Source organism: Columba livia, chromosome 15 (genome assembly GCF_036013475.1).
Source record: "Columba livia isolate bColLiv1 breed racing homer chromosome 15, bColLiv1.pat.W.v2, whole genome shotgun sequence".
NCBI classification, from domain to species: domain Eukaryota; kingdom Metazoa; phylum Chordata; class Aves; order Columbiformes; family Columbidae; genus Columba; species Columba livia.
In genome coordinates, this window is record NC_088616.1 from 8,495,864 (window position 1) to 8,521,542 (window position 25,679).

General features: G+C 55.7%; 1 protein-coding gene across 2 annotated transcripts; it reads left to right on the forward strand.

The window, feature by feature from the left end:
- Positions 1–740: 740 nt before the first annotated feature.
- On the forward strand, positions 741–24,111 carry PRR35 (proline rich 35). 2 transcript variants are annotated; one of them, XM_013368064.3, is made up of 3 exons: positions 741–953; positions 17,580–19,227; positions 20,290–24,111. In XM_013368064.3, exons 1-3 carry the CDS (start codon positions 824–826, stop codon positions 21,221–21,223), a joined length of 2,712 nt encoding a protein of 903 aa, XP_013223518.3. In that variant the 5' UTR covers positions 741–823; the 3' UTR covers positions 21,224–24,111. The 2 variants fall into 2 exon arrangements, with proteins under 2 accessions (XP_013223518.3, XP_064887072.1); XM_065031000.1 differs by lacking the exon at positions 741–953 and adding an exon at positions 7,072–7,323.
- Positions 24,112–25,679: the final 1,568 nt, after the last annotated feature.

Consider the following 25,679-nt stretch of genomic DNA (forward strand, 5'->3'; position numbering starts at 1 on the left):
CCACGTGTGCACCCCAGCTGCTGGGGAGACTGGAGATGGAAAAAAGGGAGGAAACTTCTCTGGTCCTGCTGGAGAAATGTCCTCAAACCACTGAGGACATCTGGCAGGACAGTAGGTGCAGGAGCCTCCTGCCTGTCCTTACTGTCCCCACCATGGGGGTGGCTGTGACACCCGTGCATGCCTGGCTATGCACCAGCAGCTCCCACTTACACCCCTTTTGCTTGGATGGGTGAAGGTGGCTGCCCCGGTCCCACGCACTGCACAGAGCTCTTCCTGGCCAGCACCCACTCCAGGGGATGCCATCTCAGCAGCTTTGCTCCAGGACCTGGTCTCTGGGTGCGTTCAGGGAAGGACAGTTGGAAAGCCCTGGGAGTGCCCCATCCCTGCCCAGCCTGGCAGCACCAGGGGCATTACTGGGGAATATAAATATTTTGCACTCAGAGAGCCGCAGAGGGATGGCGGCTTTTGGAAGCAAAGCCGTAGCCCCTCACCTGCTCGGCAGTGAGGCGGGCGCGGGATCAAGGCAGAGGCGGCTTCACATCTCCCTGGCCTTGAACAGCAGATGAAAGGGGCCGTTGGGAGCCAGGGATAACAAAAGGAGAGCGGGGAAAGTTCGGGTCAGGCAGGGATTTCTGGCTGGTGGGTTTTCCACTGAGAAATTCTTACTGCCTCTTTCATGATGATGAAGAGACTTTTAATTTTTTTTTTCTTCCCCCTTTTTCCTCTCCTTCTTCTTTTCCCCTTTCGCCAGGCTGATAGCTGAGAGCTGTGGAGCATGTGATGCATCTTCCATATAGGGGCAGGAGCAAAGCAAGACCAACTGATGGACGCCCTAGGGCCAGACTTGCAGACAATATATAACCTACTGCATGATCTAAAACGCTTCCCACTTTCACAGAGTGAACATCAGGCAGAGCGGAGCTGCAGCGAAGGAAGAGGAGTCCTGTGTGCAGGTAAGTCGCCGGCGTCCCCTTCCCCAGCAGGCTGTCCCAGGGAGGGGGAAGGTGCGAGGGACATGCTCGGCTCCTGCTATCGAGCAGCAGTGCCTGGCTGTTGTGCAGGCAGGTGGTTTGGGCAGTATTTGATGTCATTAGTGGGGCTTTTTAAACCTTTTTTGGTGCCAGCGGTGCCTGTGCAAGTTAGAGTTCAGGACAGCGGTCGGGAGCATGGGAGATGGGGTGCAGCAGGGCACAGCCGCAGCCTCTCTGCAAACCCTGACACCGTGAGCTGGAGAGCATCCCCAAATCCCGAACTAACCGTGGGTTTGTTTGCTCATGTTTCTTGCTGTAGATGATGCCTGGGCTGTGGGCAGCGCACGTCTCCTGCCTGGCTGCTCTGAGACATCTCCCACCCAGGCACCATCCTGTTCCAATCAGGCACCATCCCGTCCCACCCGGCCATGCTGGGGCTCCCCTTTTCTTTTAAGAAGAACCAAAAGAATTATCAAACAACTTTAAAAAAGCACTTTCGCTCACCCCGCTGCCTCCACTGCCTGCCTGGATACATCCACCTTCCTGTGCTGGAATTTCCTTTGCAAAGAAAACTGTTCCCAGCCGGGGTTGAATGGGGAACGTGGGCTGGAGGCAACGCGGCGGCAAAACGCAAAACAAAGTGTGCCGGGCGAGTGTCTGTCTGTGCGTGTGTCCGTGTGTGTGTGTGTGTGTATGGGGGTCTATACAGCCCGCCTGCTGTGACTTTCCCTATACCATATACCCGTCCCCACAGGGGGAGAACAGACTTCATGCCTGAGATAGTTTGTGTCCCGCTGAATGGGAAATAATCCTAGCAACAGCTACGTGCTCTCCGCGGCCGCACAGAGTGTACAGCTGGGGTTTTTTTCTGGTTTTCTTTGGGGTATCAACTGTGTCTGAAGATGGTGTGGGGACTGAGGAGCACCAGCTGTGTTTGGGGCTGGGAACCTCTGTGGACTCCCAGACTTGAGCAAGCCCCTGCAGTCCCAGGCAAAACGAATGGTCATAATTGTAAATGGATTAAAGAGGGACAAAACCATTAGAATGAATGTTTTGAGGCATCTCTGCTTATACATCACTGGTGAGTGCTCTGATTATAAAATCGCTCTATGTGTGCAAGGGGGAGGCCAGGCTGAGGATGTGCCCTTGTCCCATGCCTCAGTTTCCCCATCCGTGCACTTCACCTTCCCGTGGTCCTGTGTGCTGACTCCATGCAATGGTAGCATTCACTGCAGTCCCCTCTGAGCAGCTTTTCATTGGGGCGTCAGAATCCAGCCACAGATCATAATTAAGATTGTCATTAGATGAGGGGACTCAGAGAACCTGCAACGTTAACTCAGAGGCACCTCTGCGAGGGTGGTGTGAGTGGGAGAGGGACATCTGCACCCCCACCACACCGGACCGGGCCAGGGGGACACCCGGGCAGCACCCTGCCCATGGGTATGGGGGCTCCGAGCACGGCAGGAGCTGCCCATCCTGAAGGCAATTGCATGCGACCAAGTCAGGTTATGGACCTGAGGTCTGATGCCCTCATAACACACGGGGCCAGAGATATGCCCAGGGAGGTGGGCAGGGAGCTGGGGGTCGGTGCCGGGTGTCCTGATGTGCAGCCAACGATTTGGGCCAAAAATCTCTCTCTGCTGCTGTGAGCTTTTCCTGGGCAAAGGTGAAAAACCTGTTTCCTCTCAATAGCTCAGTGTCACCAGGATCAGGAATTGTATTAACAGCTGGCAGGGGCTTGGTGAGTCCCCTGCTCATGGCTTGGATCATGTCTCTGGAGAAGAGAGTGACGGCGGGCAAAGGGGTGGCAAGACAGGTACCTCCCCGTGCCCGCTGGTGAAGCTGGTGGTGCCAGTACCATACTCTTGTGCCCAGCCAAAGGGAGAGGCAAAGATACCAGGGATTTTTTTTCCCCTCGTGGGATCAGACCATCCCCATCTCCCACTGCTTTTCTCCTCACAGCTTTTCTCCTCTCACACCATTCCCAATTTTCATATTTGGGACAAATTTCGGGGCACTTTTGGCCAAGCTGAAGCCTGGCCCTGCTCCCACACTCCAGACTGGTTTTGGCTAGCAGTGCTGGGTTTGGGGGAGGAAGCACCAGTAGCATGAAGCATCCACTCCAGCACCATCCCTTGATGTTCCCACTCTTGATGCTTTCAGGAGCACCATCAGCAGAAGGTTTTACCCTTGCCTTGCCTAGGGATCCCTGTCCAGGGATCATACCTGGGGTTTGCATTGTACTGTCGTGTTTTCATCAGGCTTGGGCTTGTATTTGCAGTTATTATTTCTGATCTGCTGGAGCGGAGCAGTACAGAGGCACGGGGCTGGTGGGTGGGTTGATGGGCAGAGAGGGCAGAGCTGTTGCTGTTCCATAGGTCCTCATCATGGTACTGCAGAGCTTGCGGCAATCATCCTCCAGAGCTGGGGAGAAAAGGGACCAACCACATTTCTGACATACCCGTATCACAAGGGGCAAGTTTCACGTTCAGCCAGAGGGAGCCACAGGCAGAGCTGGGGCAGCAGAGGCATGGGATAGGTTTCTGGTGTAGGCTCCTCTGCAGGATGTGGGGTGGATTCCTGGGCACCACATCAGCCACCCCAGCCCAAACCTGGGGCAGGCACTGAGACCAGCACCAGGAGCGCCGGGAAGGGCTGGCAGAGGCAGCAGGGCTGGCACAGCTGTGTGGCTTTCAGAGATACTTGATCGATAGCTGCTTCCTAACGCTCCCCCATTCCCCGAATCCCCACATGCATTTTTCATGCTAACCCCTCCTGGGCAAAGGCTGTCTACGCAGGAAAATAAAAAGAAAAAAACCCACAAACCATAACAAACCACAACCAAAATCTACTTTGGTTTTGCTGGTCCCTGGAGATTGTTTTAGTTTAAGGGCCAATCTATAGATTCAGGGCTGGGAATATCTTTGCTCTGTGAACAAAGAGGCATTGAAAAAGCTCCCCAGGGCTTTTCTTAAGCCTCTTCAGGTTGGCCCACAGCTGTAAAAGGCTGGGCTCTGTACAGTGAGGCCAGGTCTAATTGTACAACGCCATCTGGGCAAGCTGGGGGTGCTGGAAATGGGAGCTGGATTCCTCTGTAGCTCTTCTTGGGTTCATAACCCTCTCAAGAGGTGCTGGGATGAAGTGGGTGGCAATGGGGGTCCGCAACTGCCCTCCCCGGTGTACAGTGGGTCTCCGAGGCTCCTTGTATACCTGTAAGTTGATCTATACCTGCAGACCTGGTCCAGAGCGACTCCAGGCCACTGTGGCCAGGAAGCCCAGTGCACCCCTGGGCCAGTCTACCTGGTCATCCAGAAGACAAGAGCTCAGACGAATGTTTGGTTGTTTCTCAGAATTAGGAAAAAAAAAAAAAGCAGTGTCTGAGTGAAGCACAATTTTCAGGATGAATCTCCTTTTTCTGTCCACTGCTGTCTGTGGGGTTGTTCCCTTTTTGCTCCTTGTTTTTGGGTGGCACCATTAAGACCCAGGAGCATCTAACAGCCCGTGCTTTGCCAGTGCTTCTGTGACTCTGCCTCTCATTGCGGGTGCCAGCCCAGCCTGTGCAGGAATGCCGAGAGCCCCCGGCAGCTGCCAGCCTGCCAGCATGTGTGTGCCCAAGGTGCCATCCCCCGGGAGAGGGCTCAGCGCTTCCCGGGGTCCCTCCAGACCCACGCTCCCCACTGCACCCCTGTGCCAGGCATGGCACGGGCTGTTTCAGCCCCCCCACTTTGGGAACATGCCTATGCTGGTACACCCAGCACCAGATCCCTCTCCTGCAGGTTCTGCAGCAAGGAGACTCCAGCAGCATCACGCATGCTGCCTGCATCCCAAAATTCTTGATTTCCCTGCACTGGGGCTGAAGCTGACGGCACTGAGCCCGCACACAGCTCTCATTGCCCTGCAGCAGCTTTTCTGGTCCGTAAAGAGCCCAGCCGGCGTGGGCAGCGTGCGGGCATGCGGAAAGCATCCTCCCCGCAGCCCTCCCACACGCCTCCGGGGCCAAGGTGTCAGGGATGCAGCCACACCGAGACAGCGTGTCCGGGGTCCAGGGGACAGGAGCGCTTCCCTGCTCTGATGGTGAAAGGGCACAGGCCAGAAATAGAAGAGGAGGAGGACACTGTGACCTTTCCAGCAGCCGGTGATGAATAAAACTTTCCAGCTACCTGTAGGAAGGTGCAGGGCAGGCTCTGTTATTGTCTCATCAAAGGACTATGTCCCCTGTGAGCAGGACAGTGATTGCCGCAGCACCCATGGGGATTCCTGGAATGAACCCGCTGGTGCCTGGCTCCGGTGGTTGTGCGGCTCCAGATGCACAGTTGGCTGTGGCCGCAGCCGGGAGCTCTCAGGATGCTCCTGGAGCTGAGCAGGCAGGGAGCAGGGGATGGTGGTTTGCAGCTGCTCCCCTCAGGAGCAGCACCAGGGCAGTTCTGGGCAGGAGGGGATGGGACCCCCCGTGCTCAGCCATGTGCACAGTGCGGGGGGTCTGGATCCAAGAGACCCCCAAAAACACACCTTGTCCAGGGTCCACAGCTGCTCCCACACACAAAGGGACATCCAGAGGCAGCAGGGAGCATGGCACTGCAGCCGTGCAGGGGGACTGGGGTGTAGCCTGTCCCCACCCGGGCACCCCACTGAAGGGCTCAGAACCAGCCCCTCCAGCCCCATGGCAACAGACCCCAGGAGAAACCCGAGTGGGGGCTGCCCCCATCCCCTCATCTTCCTCCCGCTGGCTGTGGGTGGCAGTGCCAGCACCCTGGGATGGAGCGAGTCAGCCGTGCCCCCCCCGGCTGTCCCCCTGCTGGCTGACCCAGGCGGGGGGATGGCAGCCGGCTCCCCCCGACCTTCCCCCTCGCAGATGGCGTGGGCAGCCAGCACAGGTGGCCCTGTGCCACGGCAGATTGGGGCCGGCTGCCTGCAAAGCGCCTGGGAAGGGCTGCATCCCTGCTACGGCTCGGGGACAAGAGCAAAGCCAGGGTCCTCGCATGGCGCAGGGGTGCAGAGTGGAGGGGGACACCGGGGGCAGCTTAAGGTCCCCGTGCTACTGTGCCTGGTGCTGGATCTGGCAAAAATACTAAACCAAGGATGTGGCCAGGCAACAGGGAGGATGTGTCAACAGTGAGGTGGGACACAGGGTCCCCTCTCTTGGCCCCAAAGAGATGAGCTGGGCCAGAGCATCGGGTAGTTTTTGGAGGGTTTGATTTTAAGGAATTGCAACAAACAATGCAGTGCAGTGTCAGCCCAGCACAGATGTCTTGGCTGGATCCAGCGTCTTGCAAGGTGTTTCTCAGACTACAGCTGCCCCTGGTCCTTCCAGACAGGGACAACACTTAGGTGGGTGCCAGACACCAAAACTGGGTGGCTTGGGGCTCACTGTTGTAGGAGAAAGGGACCTGCAAAGGGAGGAGGCATCCACACATGAGGGGCTTCTGTCTCTCCCAACAGGTGATGGTGTGAGCCCCACACAGGGATCTCAGGGCATGAGCTTCAGGGTGGGCACAGGGTAAGGATGATGGCACAAGCTCCAGGGTGGGCACAGGGTGGGGAAATGGCAAGGCTGTTCCAGCTCATGGGGACCATCACACTGTGCCAAGGGGGGCATCGTGCACTGGAGATGTGCAAGAGCTGTCAGGGCACCGGGTGGCGGTTGGAGCAGGTAAATGATTAATGCTGGAGAAAACCAAGCTGGCATCCTGCCTATTACTTGCCGATAGGAAAAGTTGATGTTGGGAGGGGATTTTTCACATCTAACCTTCCCCTCCTGCCTCTGCCACCCTCCTGGGGCCAGAGGGCCAGCGGAAGGAGCCAGCCCCGAGCCCCACACGCACCCAGCCCCAAACCAGCTTCTCGCCGAGCACGCTCTCCTCCAGCCCAGCTGGTTTCGCCCCCAGCCTGCTCCGTCTGCGCACATTAGAGCTTTTCCTAGGTCTGAACTGCTTTCGGCAAGCCACGCTCCTGTTGGCCTATCCCTCTCCCCACCACCCTCCCCATGGCTCCCCCCATCCGCTCCCGTCTGGCTCCCGCTCCCCCTCCCTGGTCGAAGCCCTGCCAGGGACATGGCAAATCAGCGAGAAGCCTGCGGGGCAAATTGTTACAAATGAAACCAAACAAGAGGGTGGGGAGGGACGGGGAGGCGGGGGGGGGTAAATGACTCCTGGGTTGGTGCTTCTGTTCCCGAGTTTGATGTTTCGTGCAAACAGCTACGTAAATGCTCAGGAGCAGGTTTGGAAGTCACCTGCGCCCGGCCTTGGTGGGGTTTGGGAACGCTGGGTCTCCACCTGGGGGACAGCCCTCACCCCGCTCCCCCTGCCTCCTGGCCCGAGCGGGACCCAGCTGGGACGGGAAAGGGGACCGAGCTGTAAGTCCTGACATTTCAATCTGTTTTGGGGCTGGAAGGGGTGGGAAGGGGTGGAAGGTGCTGAGGGCAGCTGGAGGTCTCACTGCGGGAACAAAAACCCACTGAGGACTTGGAGGGGGAAACATCCCGCTCATTAAAAGCTGCCTTATCCCATCGGTTTTGCACTCCCCCTAAAAAAAAGCCCAGCTGCCCCATGGAAAGCTGGGTGCAGTGCCACAGCTGGGGGCTCGGCGGGGGGACAGGAGCGGGTACCTGGACAGGGGATGTGCAAGATGCAGGAACGGGCAGAGAAACTGCTGCATGCAGGAATGCGATCATCACCAAGTGATGCTCTTTGATCCAACTTGCCGGTCTCTTTGCAAGCGTTGTAGCTCCTTATTAAAGGCGCTTGGCACCGGGGAGGTCATATGGGGCCTTTCTGCTTGGGTTGTTCTCCTAATGACATGTCCGATTGCCTTCACTGGGAATTTGCTCACGCGAGTCTCTGACAATAGAAAGTTTGGGGCAGATTTTGGACGGTTTCCCCGCAAGCGTGTGGTAGGTTGCAGAGGTCTGACTTTTCTTCTCACTGAAAAATGAAGCAATGTTTTGGGAACCAGCCTGGGTGGGCACAGAGCACAGATTAATTTTAAGGTATTTACCTCTTCATGTTTGTATAATAATCAAGAAGAGCAATGGTTTTGTGCGGGCTTGGAGACATGATAAATATTCACAATTGTGAAAAAGAAATACAAACAGAGGGGAAAGGTGAAATTTAGCAGTGAGACAATATTATCCATATTATCTGTAATTTTTTTTTCCTCTAAAGCCTTCTTAAGTTGAAGCAAAAGCTAAACTGAGCTGATGAATTGTTGGAGGAGGTTAGTTACTGAAATGCTTAATGGTGTTGACTAGGCGTATACCTCCTCACTCCAGAGAATGCCTGTTTACAGTAATTTCGGCAGTTTAATCAAGAGGTCATGTAAAGAGGAACAGTTCACAGCAGTCAGAGCCTTCTTAGGCCCTTAAAAAAATTGGGGGGGGGGCAAGGAAATCAGGTCAGGAAGCCCAAAATGTACATCACAGTGGTGGCAAACCCCAGGACTGGGATGGGGAGAGGTTTTGGGCATCTGTCAGGTGCTGCCTGCACTTTGGGGTATTGGTTGGGTGCTGCCTGCATGGCTGCATGGGGTCCCGCTGCTTCTTGCTCCCCCGTCTCTGCAGGGAGGGTTTGGATTCCTCTCCGTGAAGATCCAGGATGGGAGGTTGTGGATGTGTCACCTCCCAACCCCTTGGGTCCTCTCACCCTTTTCTGGAGCTCCCCAGACATTTCATAGTCCTGCCTGATCCAGAAGCAGGTTTGGGAGGGGACCCAGGTTTGAAGGGGGTAGGCAGAAAGTCACCCCCCTTCCTGTGTGCGCATCTTGGGGACTGTCACAGTGGCTAATCCAAACGTCCCCAGCCCAGCACCCTCCGGTACTGCCAATGCATGATGCTGGGCAGCCTGCAACTTGCAGAAATGCAGCTGCACGGCCATTTTGTGTCGTCCCATGGCACAGCACAGGTTAATGAGCTTCCTTCCCTGTTTTATGCGCTAGCTAATAACATCATTTCGTAAAGTCCCGGTGGCTTTGCCTCAGGCCATTATTACTCCTGGTCATTCCTTGGCCAGTACAGACCTGGTTGGGCGATTTTGGGGCCAAATGCTACCTGCCCGCTCGGCATCTCAGCCTCTGCCTTCAGCGACATCCCTTGGCTCCCATCCCCACGCCACAGCCCAAACACAGCCCATGATGTGGGGCCAGGGGCCAAGCCTCTCTGCCTTTTTTTATGGGTGGGTGAGGACATGGAAATGCAGGGAGCAAGACCACCAGGCAGCGTTGCCCTGAGAGCTGCCTTCATGCGAATTAAGAAAACCCCACCACACACCCTTATCAGGAAGCAGGCAGAGAGGTGTCCGCTGCCTGCAGGTGGGCCCACAGCATTGCAAATGTTCCTGCCCAAGATTAAATATGTGGGTGGTTGGGGGGGGGTCGCAAGTCTGCCTGCAAAGCGAGTGCAAAGAGAAGAGCTGCCTGGCATGCTCAGGGTACCCCTGGCGAGCCTCCTCCCAGGGCAGCATCCCTCCCATGTCTGTCCTCTCTGCTGAGAGCATCTTATCCTCCAGGCAAAATCAGAGTTTGTCTCCTGCAGACTTTGCAGGTCTCCCTTCCTGAGAGCAAGAAGCCAGGCCAGGCCCATCCCTGTGAGAGGGTTTCTGGCTGCTTCAGCTCCTGCACTTTCCCTGGAGTCCATCCCAACCATCTCTCCTGCTCTGCAATTTCCCCGCTGTTCCCAAGCTCTCCCAGCCAGCAGCAAACCATTTCCCCTTTCGTTTTTTATTTCACAGGTGGGGTTGCTTGTGCTCATCTATGGGTGGGGAGGGAGAAGCACAGGTGGTTCCTAATTGAGGCTGTTTTGAAATCAGTTTTAAAACAGGCTGGATTCGATAGTTGTGGTTACTGAAGTGCAGGGGTGCTGCAGTCTGTACTGCATGCATTGCTGCCAGATTGGTGCATCAACCCGCTTACCAGTTTAGTTTATTGGCTTTTACCTTGAATATACCTAGTCCTTTCAGGTGGCAGTATCGCAGTGGCTGATGAGACCTTGTTGCTATTTAAACATTTCCCTTGCTGCCTGCAAATCTCTGGCTGGAGCCAGAGCCAGGCTGGTGGGTGGGAGCAGGGACAAGCCCACATCGTCCTGGGTATAAAATGGGGCCAGCGCCAGCTCTGCAAACCCACGCAGGCTGGGGACACAAAGAGGGACATGAGACTCTTTCAGGCCCATGGTTTAGCGCTGCTGGTGTTTGCCCTCGAAGAGAAAATTCAGTGCCATTGGAGCAGTGTCCTGTGCTACTGCAGCATGGGAGCAATGTTGCAACAGCCCCCCTTTTCACAGAGTCATGGAATTACAGGCCGGTTTGGGTTGGAAGGGACCTTCAAAGGTCACCTAGTCCACAGCAGGTATGTTGTGGGACAGAGCTCAGGATTTGAGAAAGGTTATATTGATAGGAAACTTTGGCCACCTTTGAGGTGTCTTAGGAAGCATGATAAGAGATGGGCATTTAAGGAGCGTGAACTGCCCAAGGATAAGTAAAAAGTGAAAAGGAAGGGAATGTTTCTAAGTATTGGTGTGGAGGAACTTGACTGCAGAGGTTTGGGAAGGTCATGGAGCCTTCTGACTGAACAAGGGGCAAGAAGATGCACCTCGTTGTATGACAGAGCTCATCACTTTGCAGGAGAGGTGGCAGGGTGCCCTGTGTCCATACCCAGGGACCTGTGCTCACAACAGGGCAGAGGAGACAATTTAATATCTGTGTCCACACTAAGGACATGGCTTGGTCTGTGATGATGGAAAGAGCTGGATTTTGGGAATCAGCCCAGAGCTGAGCCCCACATTGCCCTGTCTGGACTGCTGCCTGTGCGCCTTGGCACATGGGAAGGGACAGGCCTGGGTGACCAGGACGAAGGGGCTTCTGGAGAAGAACCACCGTCCCCGGAGGTCTGCCCAGTGGAACATGGAGAGAGCATCTCCAAGGGTAGGTGGTCACAGGCAGTGGGACACTATCCTGGGTTGTCAGGCCAGCAAGAGAAGGAAAGTGGGGAAAGAAACTTCAGAGGTCATAAAAACTGGAAGAAGTTATGGAAATTTTTCGTGTGCTGCATATCATGTCCAGTACGAAGCTGACTACATCAAGCACTTTTCCATACCATGGGAACAGTAAAGGTAACACTGTGGTGTCATTTGGACCTCCAGGAGCCCTACACATCACAGGTGTGACACAGACTTTTCCGTGTAGGAGAGCTGGACTATACCTTCCTATTCCAGCTGCATGCGCTTCTCTGGCATCCCACATTTTTCTCCAGACGTTCATTCTCTCCCCCTGCTCACCATGGCAGCCTTGGACACCATGTCCTCTGCATACCTTTGGGTGCCAGCCACACTGCTGATCCTCCTGGCTTTCCCCTCTACCTCTCTACCACATTTTCATTTGGAGACTGATGTCATCTTCACAGATTTGGAGGTCTGTTTCCCATTAAGCCACTGACTCCACAGCTGGGAGCCTGTGGTCTCCTGGGGCTCCATTAGCAGGTAGAAGTGGAGAAAGACGTAGGAAACTCCTGTAGTGGGGTCCAGGCACAAGCTTGTGCGGGTGGTTGATATAATGTGGAGAGACAGACTTGTATCTCCTCACCAGGTCCTGTCTCCTGCCCTGAAGGGCTTGGAGCAAGAAAGGCTGTGGGAGGAAAGCCTCTTGCGGTAGAGGACCCTCGCATCGCTGTGGAGTAGCCTGGAGGCTGTGACGGCCTGATCTCATCTCTCAAGGAACCTGTGAGTTGTGTTGTGTGTGTCACAGGCAGAAGACAGTGACTCCAACCCATTTTCACTTGGTTGAACACTTGCCTTGCCACCACACGTGCTTTTTGTAGGATGTTGGGATTGCCCTGGGGAGTCTTCAGGCTGAGATTCAGGAAGAGACAGCTGCTTTTTGGGGGTGGAGGCTGGAGGCAGAGAAGCTCAGGAGAGGTCAGAGGTGTAGAAAAACTTTTTGAACAAGTGCATGGAAGGGAGAAGATATCGACCTGTAATTAGGGAAGACTTGTATGCGTGAAGGTGCCGTGGCACTGGCACACAGCAGGGAGGAATTTAATCATCTGACCTGAAGGACACTCTAAGGCTGGGTGGGTGATCTCAGACAGTCTGCACTTCAAAAGGCAGCAGTGCTCACAAAGGCAGAGCCACCTCATCTCTGGGCTGCTGTTTGGGAAGGGCTACAGACTGGGTCTGCAGGTAGCCCTCACCAAAAGCTGTCTGTCAAGGGAAGATGGGCTTTCCCAACCAGAAGCTCCAGATTCTCCCAGATTCTGGAAAACCAAAGACTGAGAACCCAAGTGCTATCAGATTTTTAGTCCCTGACTTTGGCTAGCCCCCAGAATGTGAAGCGCATGGTGTGGTGACCCCACACATGGAGACATGGAAATGGTGATGGAGAACCCTCCAGGCACAGAGCCACGCTGAGCTGTGGAATGAGCACAGCCTCTGGGCCTTACGTACAAAGACGTTGTGGGTGGGCAGACATGGAAGGACTGGCAGTGTGGGGCAGATGGGAAACCCCAGGCCTTTCTGAAGACATTTTGTGGTCACAGGAAGAGATTTTGGTGCAACAGTTGAGACCAAGCCAGAGGAGCGCATGTCTTGAGGTGGGAATAGTTTCAAAGCTGCTGATGCGGGGACCCCGAAGGCGGAGGTAGCAGGATGGCGTCACATGGTATCTCTACAAGAGCACCCAGCCACCATATGAGGTGAGGTTTGGGAGGGTGCCGGGCTCCCAGGCCCCACCAGCCAGGCTTCCCTCCTCTTGCTGAGCGCCTGCTGCTTTGCCATGGACAATTGCCCTCATCCCAGCCTCTGATAAATGCTTAAAAGCTCAAACCACACAACCCGAGGCTATGAAAACAAAAAGGGACACAATATCCGCTAATAGCCAAGCAGCCCCTTCGGCAAAAGCATGTAGCATAGGGAAAGTGGTTTGCATTGATCAGTGGCTCCCACTGCCACGCACTCCCCTCTCCACCATGCCTGTCTGGCTGCTCCAACCTTGGCACTGGCAAAAAAGGGATAAAATCCCACAAGAAGCACCGGAATAAGAGAGTCCGGGTAGTGGAACCAAAAGGGTGGTCTCTGGGGTTGGTGTGAGATCCCACAGAGAAGCCATCCTCCTGCTCCGCACTGCACCGTCCTGGCCAGCACGGTCATCAGGCAGCGAGCTCCCTGGGATGGCAGTTGCTGCTGACAGATAGCAATGCTGCAACCGTACAGATGGGTGTGATGCTGAACCCCAGGAGTGCAAACAACCTGGGCGGCCCAGAAGGGAGCAGCTAGGGGTATGTGGGAAAGGGTTGGCCTTGCACTCGGTGTTGGAAGTAGAGGGGGCTGCAAATGGATTCTTAGCTGTGCAGGGTAGAACCAGCTCATGAGAGACTATGAGGGTCTGGAGCTGCAGGACGAGGTCCAAGGCAGGAGGTTCAGCCTAGCTTCACTGAGTGGAGAAGAACTTCAGCACCTTTCCTGAGTCCCTTCCTCCATGCCACGTCCTATGGCCCTCTGGCAAAGACTGAGGGCAGCCAATTTCCATGTAGCAGTATGGCTCCATGGCAGCTTACATGTAGTGTTGGAGAGCTCAAAGAAGGGAAGACATCAGTTTGGGAGACAGAGTCTTCATTCCAGCCAGAAAAGCACTTGTGGGTCTGCAAGAGCAGGCATGAGGACAGGTTCAGAGTGGCAGAGCTTCTCTGGTGGACACACACTCCTTAGAAGACCTGTCTTTGAATGAGATGGCTGCACTTCAACAGTCTTCTTGTCTCTCCCTCCCCGAGCGGTGGGTGCAGGTATGGCTATGTATGGGTGGAGATGCTGCAGTGCTGGTTGTATTGATAGAGGAAACCCACTGGCCCAAGCTCCTGCCTGCAAACAGTTGCCACAGACTGGGAGGAGGCTCTGGAAAGGGGAAGGGGTCTGGAAGGGTTTGGCCCTATGTCCAGCTTCAGCCTGGAAAGGAGATGGTGAAGCACAGGTGTCAAGGTGAACCATGTGACTGCAGGGTGGACAGGGACCATGGTCACTGCATCTTCCAGCCAAAGAGCTGGGGAGAATCAAAAGAACTTGTCGGGGTAAACAGGCTTGGGAAGCCAGAGGAAGAAGCTGTGCATGGTGTGCTGGGAACTCCCTGTTGCAGGATGTGTTGAGGGTTGGACATTTTTGCATCTTCAAGATAAACCTGTGCAGATTCACAGTGGGGAGGGCCACACAGTGGCACCCGGTCTGCTGTAGGGATGGCTGAGGGTTTAGGAAAATTGGAGCAGTACCGTAGATGCTTGCCCTACCTCCTGAGCATCTGCTTTTGACTGTTATTAGAGACAAGAACTAGATGGCCTTTTGACATGATGCAGTTCAGCTATCCCGACGGTTGCTTGTGCTTCCCTCCATCCCTGTGTCTGGAGCTCAGGCTGGGGCTGCGATTTTTTACATACTGGAGCACTGGGGACCGCATATCTCTTTCCTGGGCATCTCTCCCTTCTTCCTTCCCTTTGTCTCTCATTCTTCTTTTGCCACTCTGCTCCCTCCATCTGACCGTGCCCCCCTCCCCTTGGCAGTCCCAGGGAGGAGAGCAGGGATGCTGCAATTCCCAGGCACAGGTGCATGGTCCCTGCTGCGCGCTGCCCCCAGGCACGGCCCCCACTGCCGCAGCTGACAGCCCACTGGAAATAATGTGTTGTGGCAGAGAGAGACTCAGCAGACCACGAAGATCTGCTGGTGCGGGAACTGCTCAGCAACCAGGAGCCACAACGCCTGTCTCCCAGCTCCGCAGGGCCTGATCCAGCTTTGGGGATGCCTCCACTCCGATGGAGCCTGCCTGGCTCACACACAGGGCACTTTCCCACCCTCTCCCCTTCTTTTTCTCTGCTTTTCCCTCTTCTCCTCCCTTGCTGTTGCTCTCTGCAGCATTAGGGAGTTGGAAGCAGCCAAGCTGCCTGTCCCTGCGGGACGGCTCCTTGCCGTCCCCCGCACCACCAGGCACAGGAGGGGAACAGCTTTTGCGGCAGTGTTGGAGGAGGAGAATCAGGTGTGCAGGAATGGAACAACCAGTTCCAGTCTCCCAGCAAAGATTTAATCTGCCTCTGGCATATAAACAGCAAATGTCTGTTCAACTGACCTGCAAACAGGCGGCGTGCATCGTGGTGAGGCCAAGGAGCCTGGCTCCCCACTCAGCCGCTCTTTGTTTCTTGCCTTCTAGCAGGGGGGTTGTACAGGAAGACAGGGCGGGGGACCAGGGTACAGCCACGTCCAGGCTGCTTGGGGCACCCCAGGCTTGGTGGCTGGAGGCAGGGAGTGATGCTCAGAGGGACCCCATCCTGCACAGCCACTGCTGCATCCCTTCTGCTCCCGTGAGCATCACAGCGGGTGTGCAGAACTCTCGGGCCTCACAGGCATGACGCACGCAGAACGTGTCTGAGGGCTCAAGGACAAGCGTGTCGCTCCGGGCAGGCGGTCAGGCTGTCACTTGCTGCAGCGAACCTGCAGGCAGGAGGCCCCAAGCTCTGCCTGCACATCCTGCTGCAATGGGAGAAGTCAGCATTGGCTGGTGCAGGTCAAGTCTGCACCCCCGGAGCTCCCTGCAAAATCCCAGGGGACACAGGTTCATTACAAGGGGATGTTTTTGCCTGTTTTCTGGAAGACCAGGTCTTCATGGCAGGGTTGGTTTCTAGCTCAAAATACATGTGGGCACGTAGATGGCTGTCCCCAAACACTGCCTGCAGCTCAGCCTGCCCCACAGGCTCCTGTGCTGCACTGGAGAAGCAACAGCATGGCTTGTTCCCTACCCCATTGCAGGCAGGAGATAGTCTTTACTGTTTGACAACAAATCTCAGGAAGAAAGTGGAAAGGGTTCTGTGCAAGTAAATTCCCTCTCGTGTCACACAAATGCTCTCACCATGCTGCCAGGGAAGGTGATGCCACTTGGTGCTGGTGGTGAGGAGAGTGGGTGGCAGAGCACGGAGCATTCTTCAGCCCAGCACAGCCACCGCTTCCGCATGGGGCTGGCGGGACTGTCTCCAGGGCCACTGCTCCTGAAGGACATGTGGGGTTCCAGAGTGCAGTCAGAGCAGTGACGTGTATCCAGAGCGGGATGCTCAGGGGAGGAAGCACGGGGCCGTGGGGTGAGCAGCCAGCCCCATGGACATGGACCGGCTGCGGAAAGCCATCTGCAGCAGGCACGCACCCAGCCTTGGGAGGTGGAGAGCATGATGAGGCCACACAGACACCCACCTCCCAGTGCAGTGACACAGCCACGTGAGCCCCTGCCCATCCCACTCTGTTCCCAGTTCTTCAGCCCTGCTGTGGCCCCCAGCCCTCCTGATAGCTGCACTGCTCCCCCCCCAGCCCCACAGGGAAGCCCCCTATGCCAAGCAGAGGATGGGGGCTACAGCTGGGCCGGGTTGGGCACAGTCCAGTCTGGTGGGGAGCAGTGCCTGTTACAGACGCTGCCAGCTCCCGGAACCACTGCCTGGACCTGCCCCTGGAGCGCAGAGACATGATCTTTCCCATCCCATCCTGCAAAACTCAAGTCCTTCTCCCCAGAAACCAGAGAGCAGATTGTTTCCCCAAATGGCTCCAGCTGCTGTATTGATGCTTGGCCATCTGTGGAGGAGCCAAATTTTGTGAGCATGGAGCCTCTGCAGATCTGGCCCCTGCGGGAGGTGAGGAGTCGGGGTGCTGTGCTCCCCTGCCCACTCCCGGGGCAGGTGGGGTGACAGGCTGTGGGACAGACATGACCCCATTGTCCCCAGGGAGGCCAGCCCTGTGTCAGGGGGCTTCAGGGGACATTTCCCAGACAATTCAGTCTCAGGCAAGCCACCTGGAAGTGGGAAGGTGGAGTTTAGCCCAGATTGGTTTTCTAGGCTGGATTACCCCTGTCCTGGCACCGGAGGGGCACACAGGACACAGTCAGCCCTGAGCAGCCAGAGAGGCAGGACTGCCTTTCCTGCAGCAACCCAGATTGAAGGCAGTCTACCAGCGAGTCTGTCCATCCAACCAATCTCTTTGCTCCATGAATGCGCGTTCATGTGCAGGATTGCAGGAATATGCACTTAGCCAAGCTCTGCAAAAGCTTTGGTGCATGGGTTTGGGAAAATCTCAGTTGGCTCCGGCACTGCAGCACCCCAGGAGATGGCAAAGCTGCACAGGTCCGTGCCCGGCACAGTGCTCAGGGCTGCAGGTTGGTTTCTCCTCCATTCCCTGCCCTCAGCAGGGAAACCATCCCTGGGCTGGGGCTGCCCCAGGGAGGCTCCAGCCAGGCAGGCAGGTCAGCTGGGAGCTGTTAGTGTCAGGTTGAGGTGGTTTAGCTTCAATGCCTTAAATGGCATTTGTTTTCCTTTTTCTCTCGGGTGGTTTGACAGAAGAGGGTTAATATTAGGGCAGGTGTGTACAGGCACACCAACAGGGTTTGTGTAGAGATCCCACTACTGGTCACGGTTTAAATCCCAAACATGGGAGCTCCAGACCAAGGTCCCATCAGCTCCACTCCCTGGGGCCTGGAGGTGCCCACGGAGTAGAGCCATCTCCCCAGTGAGCTGCAGGCACAGCTCACCAGCTCTGTGCCATCTTTCTTGGAGGCCACAGAGTGATTCCCAGAGACGTGTAGGAAGATTCATACCTGTGCCACTCTGTTCCCACAGGGAGCCATCTCCAGGCACTCGCCACCATGTCCAAGGACGACGTGGGCTGCAAGCTGACCTCAGTCTACAAGCACAAGGAGAGGAAGCCGAAAAAGCCCCACTACATCCCACGGCCATGGGGCAAGCCCTACAACTACAAATGTTTCCAATGTCCCTTCACCTGCATGGAGAAGTCCCACCTCTACAACCACATGAAGTACAGCCTGTGCAAGAACTCCCTCTCCCTCCTCATCGAGTCTGACTGGCCCTACAAGAAGGGCAATCTGCTCCACCCAGAGCTGCGGCTCCTGCACGCAACAGAGACCTCCCGACTGCGCGGGCGGCGGGATGAGCAGGAGACCTGCGACTCCTCAGCCACATCAGGAGGTTCAGTGAGGACCAAGCAGGGCTCCGGCAGAGATGGCCACGAGGACAAGCCAATGTCAGGGGTGGAGATCCTGCCTGCCGAAGGGGCTGGTGAAGAATGTATCCCGTTCCAAGAGGAGGAGGAGGATGTTGCTGGCCTGTTGAGGGAGATCGATGCCAGTGAGAAGAAGGAGAAAAATGAAGAGGCAGGTTGCCAAGGTGACCCAGCTGAGTCAGAAGTTAACACTTTGGTCTTTGGTTTCAAGAACAAGAGGGACAAGCCTTGCAAGGAGGTGGAGCCTGACTTCATCATCACAGATGTCTTCTCCCTCAAGAACCATGTTGTGAAAAGCAGGGAAATGGCCTCCCCAGACGTAGATGCTAAGCCAAAGCATTGCAAAGTGCCAAAGAAATGCCTGGCCAGCAGTGGGATCCTCATGGAGCAGTGGAAGCTAGTGGCAAATGGGCAAAGGAGGAGCACACCTGAGGTCTCCCCACCTTGTACTGACAGCAACATCATCCCATGCTACCCTCCTCCAGCCTACAATGACTACCACGAACCTCAGGGCCTCAACCTTTCACTGCTGGGTATTAACTACCCGTTGAACCCCAGTCTCTTCTCCTACCTGAGCCCCACCATGGCCAACAGTGCTACAACACACCCGCACTTGGCTCAGCTGCCCTTCCTGGCTTCCACAGCCCAGCTGATGCACCCACATGCTTCCCACTTCCAGCCCTTGCAGAGCCCCGAGCGCTCAGCTTTCCTCCCTCGCTTCTACTACCCCTTGCTCTTCGAGCACACCTTTGGCTCCACTGAAAGCAAGATGTCCTCCAGCAAGCCAGAAGCCCAGCAGCTGGTTGGCTCTGTCATGCCCACACCACCCCAAGCCAAGCCCCCCAGTGAGCCAGCCAAACCAGGGCTGCTGAAGGTGCCAGTTCTGAAGACAGGTTTTCCTTGGTCCAAAGGGGTCAGAGAGGAGCCAGCCTCTGAACTCAGCCACCCCACCATGCTGGTGCAGGAAGAAGAGGATAAATGGTTGTCTCAAGAGAAGGACAGCAGTCCAGCTTTGGGCCTCAACAACCTACGCAAAAAGCCAGCCACTGACATCTACCAGAATCCGGTGGGGGTGAAGGACAGTGCTTTTGCCCCCAGCAGCATCCGGAAGACAGAGTTACCAGTGGTGACCTGTCTGGAGACCAGCAGCCCTCCAGGCAACTCCCTGAAGAGGAAGCTCACTGCCAATGGGCTGGATTTGATAGGACCTGAACGGCTGATGCCTGGAAAACTCAGCTACCAGAGCAGGTAAGGTGCCTTTGATCTCTCCACCTCTTCCTCCCATCTCGCTGACCCTAACACCATCATCACACCCCATTGTGTCCTCAATCAACCCGCTTGCCTCTAAACCATGAGATGAGTCTCCAAGGGCTACGCACACTCCAGGCCGATGGTCCATACACCCAGAGAGCCAGTGCCCACCCAGAGCAGGGCTTTCTGCCCTCCAGGAACAAAGGAACAACCTTCAGGTGTGTCCAAGCACCTGAGCTGTGTCACCATTTGCTTCCCCTCACTTTTCATATTTTATACAGAGCCAGAAGTGATGTGGTGTCTGTGTGGTGTGGACCTGCACTCCACAGGCACCAGGAAATCTCCTCTTGGGTCTCCCAGATATCCCACAGTTGCCAGAACAATCATTGTCTATTTTTAAACATACACATTTGCATTCTTTTGATTTGCCTTCTGGTTTTGAAGCCCAGAGGGAGGGTCATGTTTCCAAACATTTCCTTTTACCTGGGGCTAGAAATGTGCACAGCTCCTTTTAAGAAAATTTCAGTTCCTCCCCTGGTTGTGCAAGTCCAGCTGTGGCTCCAAGAGAAATGTCACTGTAAAGCCCACAGCTTTTAGAATGCAGAGGAGCTTTCTCTGGAGAAATTCTCCATGGTTTTCTATCTCCACCTGTCTCCTCCCTGCTCTCAGGCTGGCTGGAGGGATACCCTCCAACTGGGCTTTCAGGACTGTCAGATGGTCATTTCCATCAACGTTCTCCAGTGCTCCAGTAAGAAGGAGAATCCAGGTTTGGCCAGCTGCGGTGGGAGCACTCACCAGCACCATCTCAATAGACTGGTCTCCCTTTGTTGGTGGGTGTAATGAAATAGCCTTTTTCAGTGTCCATCCATCTGGGAGAATGACACCAGGAGCAGGTCCAGCCAGGGCTCTGCATGCTCAGACCAAAGCCCTTCCTGGAAGGGTGTCGTGCTAGCAGGAGCCAGCAGAGGAACCCTGACTGAATCTGGCAATGCTGAACCTGGACATATGCATGAGGATTTTCGTATCTCCCTACTGATTCTATCCATTTCTTCTCTGCAGTGGTTCAAGGGCCAACCCTGGCCATATCCCCAAGGCCTTGGACCACTGGCATATGGAGGTCCTCACAGGCTGGCCTGAGGAACCAGAGAGGGGCAATGATGCTGAAGTTCTTCCCTCTGTTGGTGCTGGCCTGGATCATGGCCTCTGCAAGCAGAACAGATCCCAAGAGACTTCTGCCACCATGACAGACTCTGAGGCCACAACCATGCTTATTGGGGACCTGTCCAAAACCTTGGAGGAATACCAAGAGGTGGAGAAGAAACTGTCTGATCTGGCAAAGGAGGACACCCCTGGGCAAAAAGAGCTGAGAGACCAGCTGGTCAAAATCCGAAGGGAACTCTACCGCATCCACCAGACACTGGAGAAAGCCACCAAACTCCATGAGGGGCCTCTGGACCTCTCAGTGAAGAGATCCTCTGAAGGTCTGGAGAAGGTTCAGCAGGCCAAGAAGGAGCCCTGCAACACGAGCCTGGGAAGTGAGAAGCTCCACAGCAAAGACCAAGGGACCTTCAACAAATGTACAGCCACTGGGGAGGCTGGAGATGGGGAGGGGCTGCCAAACTGCCTCCCTGAGGCTGAGAACAAAACCATTGACCTGCTGATCAAGATGAGCCGCTCTGAGAGCCTCCGGGCATCCTCTTCCGAGCCCCACTTGGGTGCTGTGATCAAGGCCGAGGTCCTGCCGCTCACCATGCCCCTGGAGCTCCGGCACGTGATGGAGCCCTACTACAGCCGTACCACCAAGTGTGAGGCAGACTCCAGTGTCCTGCTCTGCTCTGATGGCAGATCCAGCACCACCCAGGGCCCTCAGCTCCCGGTCACCACTGAGGACGGGCCCCTGGGCTGCCGGGCCATGCAGCGCTCCCTGTCCTGCAGCCTCCCCAGCGAGACAGACACAGTGTGTGTCCACAGCCCTCTGCATGCTGACCCCTAAGTCCACTGTGCTCAAAAGCTCCTGGATCTCACCACCTTATGCTTCACCCTCCTAGTGTTCCACTGCTCCACTCCCCCTCTTCCCCATGGATGAAAGCTTAACCACTGCTTGGCTGGGGCCATGTCATGTGGAGTCCCAGCAACCATGAGTCCCTCTTTGACTCCACAATATGTAAGAAACCAGCCTCTGTCCTGCCACACTGCCAAGGACAGTGCCCCTGGGCTCTGCATGCTCCACAGCCACAGCTCCCTGGTCCTGGAGTTCCCTTCAAAAGGGAAGTGACTAGCAGGCAAGAAAAGAAAACTGCTAAAAGCACAAAGCTTTCAGCAGAAGGCTCATCCAGCCCTCTCATCAGAGACACTCAGGGACTTTTGCAACCCAGCTCCCATGACCTCCAGACAAGGGAGTGACCACAGACTGCGTATCTGCAAGGCCAAGCCTTGATACAGCTGTGGTTGTGCTCAGACTGTGGCTGTCACCTTGTACAGAGCAAAGACATGGTGGCTTCAGGGTCACAGCAGAGAATGCTCAGCTGGACTGACCCAGAGGCCAAGTACTTCCACACTGTGGAGACAAGAACATCCTCCTAGCCACAATGACCAGATGACATGGGAGCCACTTTGCCACAGCTTCACGCCCAGGTCCTGAGTTCTCCTGCCAGTGGGACTTGGCCATGTGTGGGGACTGTTTGGCTATGGGGACTCATTCCTGCCCACTGCTTCTCCATTCAGTGTCTGGCTCCTCCTTTTGCCTTTACACAGAAAGGACCTTCCCTCCTTCTGCCCCCATGGCCTCCCCCCATGCAGACATGATGCACGTTCCACATGAAGGTTCCGTCCCTGCAGGGTACTGGTCCCAGGAGCTCCTGCCCACTACTTCTAATCCTCTAAATGGTGACACGGGACAGCAAAATAGGTGAGATGATGCTGCCACAAACTCCACTGCTCAAGGGGCAAACACTCTATAAACAGCTACGAAGGGACAAACTTGGCCTGTCGCAAGCTGGAACAATGCTGAGCAGTCACCCCTCAGCCAGAGGACCAGAGCCAGCCACCCAGGCAGGTACCTGCTGCCTGCCATCTGTGGGGTGAGCACTGGCCTTCCCAAAGGGCCGCCTTCTCCCCATGCTCACTGGGGGATCTGGCCTATATTGGGCAGGCTGGTACCTACCACAGAGCAGTCACACCTCCCTGTCCCCTGCCACCCTGCTGAGCAGCATCTGCTCTGGCTGAGGATATCCCCGTATTTGGGACAGGGTTTCTTCTACTCCCTCCCACTGTGGCAGGTATATTGTGCTCTCCTCGGCTTGGAAAAGCCAGGCACCCTTTCCTCTCCCGTCCACAATTCCTTTTTAAGGAGATGGTGGAGCTTCCTGTTAGCACCCAGGTTCTTTACCAACTTGACCTGGTAGCTTGTTCTTTGCAGTGTGAAAGCCGGGATGGGACATGGGAGGGCAGGACAAAGAGGACAGCAAGCAAAGCCACAGATGAGGGACCTACATGGCACAGCAAGGGAGCTTTAGATACTGGCTCTTCTCTAGACACAAAGTGGACAATGCTACTGTGGAAGGATGAAGAAGGCAAGTCCTCACATGGGACGTGGGACTCCCAAGTGCTTTGATGGACCCAGACAACAGGAAGAATTTACTCTTGTCACCTGTTTGCTCTCTGAACAAAGCTCCCACCTCATCAAAGGGTTTAGTTTCTCACCAAGGACTTTGCTTAGGGCATGCAGGCCTGTAGAGTTATTGGTCTCTTCCCTCTGGAGAAAAGTGTGGGATGGGGTGGATTCAGAAGGAGAGTTGCTCAGCTTAGCACCATGGACCTTTTTGAGCCGGCTCCGAATCTTCCTGATGGGCCATGTCCTGCTGCTTCCCAGCATGACCCTGGCCCCACAGGGGCTAGTGAAGGTCATGGACCCTACCAGAACAGACCCCAGAGCTTGGGTGCAAGATCCTAGAGCCCAGTAGAGGTTGCAGTGGGCCTTTCTTTCTGGGTTTGAATAGTGCTGTCATCTTCGGATGCTGTAACACCATCATTACAACAGACTGCTCCATACCAAGCACCTGGCTCAGATTACCCACTCTAGAAAGCCTACCAGTCTCTCTCCAGCCTCTTCCGCCACCCTGTGTCACCCACTCCTTCCCAGCTCCCTCGCTCACACAGCCCTGGCAGCCACTGCCTCCCACACCAGCCCCTCCCCGTTTCCATGTCTCAGGTCTCCCACTCTCCCCCACACCAGCTTCTCTGTGCATCTTTCCAACCGGGACCCTCACCCAGTACACAGCAAGGCACCCACAGACACAGCCAAGAAGCTGGAGCCCCATCTTCCCCATGACACCCCATGGCACCCCTGACACCACATGCCCACCCAATCTTTACCTCTTCTGAAGAACAACAGGACGTGTGGGTCCCTCTGCCCACCCAGGAGCCCCATCTCTTCCCAGCCCTAAGCATTTTAGCAGATCTTCACCTGAACTTGGGCACCGTAGAGGTCCAAGACACCAGAGGGGTAGCTGAGCTCTGTGACCAGCAGCCCTGGGCTTCAGCAGATCAGACCACCAGGCAGTGCTGCCTTTCATCTCTTTTTAGCTGAGATACCGCTTGCACACAAGTCACCTCTCCCTCCCCAGCCCTGACTCCATCCTGCACCCCAGGCTGGGTTGCTGCCGTGCTCCGTGGTGCCCACGCTGTGAGCTGGGCACTTCGCCCATGAGCGGAGCTGCCGCAGACAGCCCCTGCCATGTTGCTCACGGTCTCGCTCACCTCCACAGAAAGCCAGGGGAGCAAGTAGGAGGTGCAGGCTGATCACACAGTATTTATTGTTCACAGTTTTACGAATGTACAAAACAAAAACCAAACCATTAAAGGGAAAACCTCTGAGCAGGAGTTGCTGCTGTCTGGTTTGTTCCTCTCTCTGTGCCCCCAAGCTACAGCTCTCCTTCACAGAGCCACGCACTCCCTGAGTTTTGAAGGCTCAGAGTGAGCCACCAGCAGGATGTGGCCAGATGTTGATGCTGGCTGCACGTGGTCCATATTTGCGTGGGTGGGTATTGACTGTGTTCTGTTGGATCAGCACTGGGACCCCACCAGCTTGTCCTGTGCTGGAGAGAGGGGCAGCCTGCTATGTCAGAAGGCAGTCGTCAAAAGGAGAAATGTCTTCCCAGGAGCCATGAGGGTCCTCATTCCCCCTGCAGAAGTCCTTGCACACACACACAGCCTTTTCCCGGCTCTCTTGCTGGGGTTTCTCAGCTGGGCCATGGGGCAGCAGCAGCAGAGCCTGCGTCCTGGTGCATGGAAGAGCTGAGAGGAGGATGTGGAGTCAAGTCCCACATCCCCAGTGTCACCCTGCTGCTCAGCCTTTACACCCTGTCTCCAGGGATGTTGGTGGCACCCCATGGAGGCGATGGCTCCCCTCCCTGCCATGTCTGTCCAGGGCAGTCCCCTACCCAGAGATCCTGCCTGTGAGCCACCAGGATGGGACCTTCAGAAGGTGGCAGAGCTGGTGGCACCAATCCAGTTGAAAAGATGAAAGTATTTACCTTTGAATTTAAATAATGGATGGGAGCTGAACTACCAGGGTGGCTTATCCACTCTGCAATCTGCACCCCCAGGGCCCTCAGCCCACTCCAGCACAGGGCCCATTACACGGCTATTTGGTCACCCTAAAGGCATTTGATAGGCAGCCATCACCCGCCCTTTATGGCAGACCCACCCGATAGGCATCTTTCTTGGTCATGGTTGACCAAAGTCCCCCTACTTGCATGTCCCCCGCTTTCCTGCCAAACCAAGCGCATTCCCAGTCGCAAGCTGGAGGACCCAGCCAAATCCCTCCCCTGCCCCACTGAGGCCAGCAGCCCCCCTTCTCCCCAGGGCAGGGGGGACATGGGGTCACAGCAGGTCCCCAGCGCAGCTCAGAGCCCAGCAGCTCCTGGTCAATGGAGCTGCACAACTTTTATGGGTTTCTAACCCCAGGTGGGTACAGCTGCTCCTGCTCAAGTATTCCTTCTCCTCCAGGTTCAAGAGCAAAGGAGAGCTCAGGGATTGGGAGGAGGGGAAGTTTCCTAATAAACAAACCCTCAGGGAAGGCTTATCTAGGGCAAGGCAGTGGAAGGAACAAGATTTCAAGGTTCCTTGTAAAAGAGGAGGTTGTTGCTCTCCTGGTCCTGCCCACACAAGGACACAGTCCCAGGGAAGCTGAGTGGACCTGGGGCATGAAGGGACAGGAGCTGGGACACTGAGGGTGGCTTTGCTACATCTCCAACAAGTTGTTGACGTGACTGCGAGCCTCTGGCTTGATGTGCTGCCAGGGCCAGCTGTGGGGACACCTCAGATACCCTGGGACTTGAGAAAGGGCCCATGGTTTGTGGGGAAGAGTGACAGAGCGTCATGTCAGGCTGCTTCTCATGAGCAGGGCAGCTCCAAGCACTAGATGGGAGCATCCCACAGATCTGTGA

Bases quoted from the DNA above. Each gene is read 5' to 3' on its own strand.
- PRR35 (XM_065031000.1), top strand. From the start codon at position 7,113: ATGACTCCTGGGTTGGTGCTTCTGTTCCCGAGTTTGATGTTTCGTGCA. The intron at 7,324-17,579 runs GTAAGTCCTGAC...CTGTTCCCACAG, and splicing joins ACGGGAAAGGGGACCGAGCT to GGAGCCATCTCCAGGCACTC. The intron at 19,228-20,289 runs GTAAGGTGCCTT...TCTTCTCTGCAG, and splicing joins AAACTCAGCTACCAGAGCAG to TGGTTCAAGGGCCAACCCTG.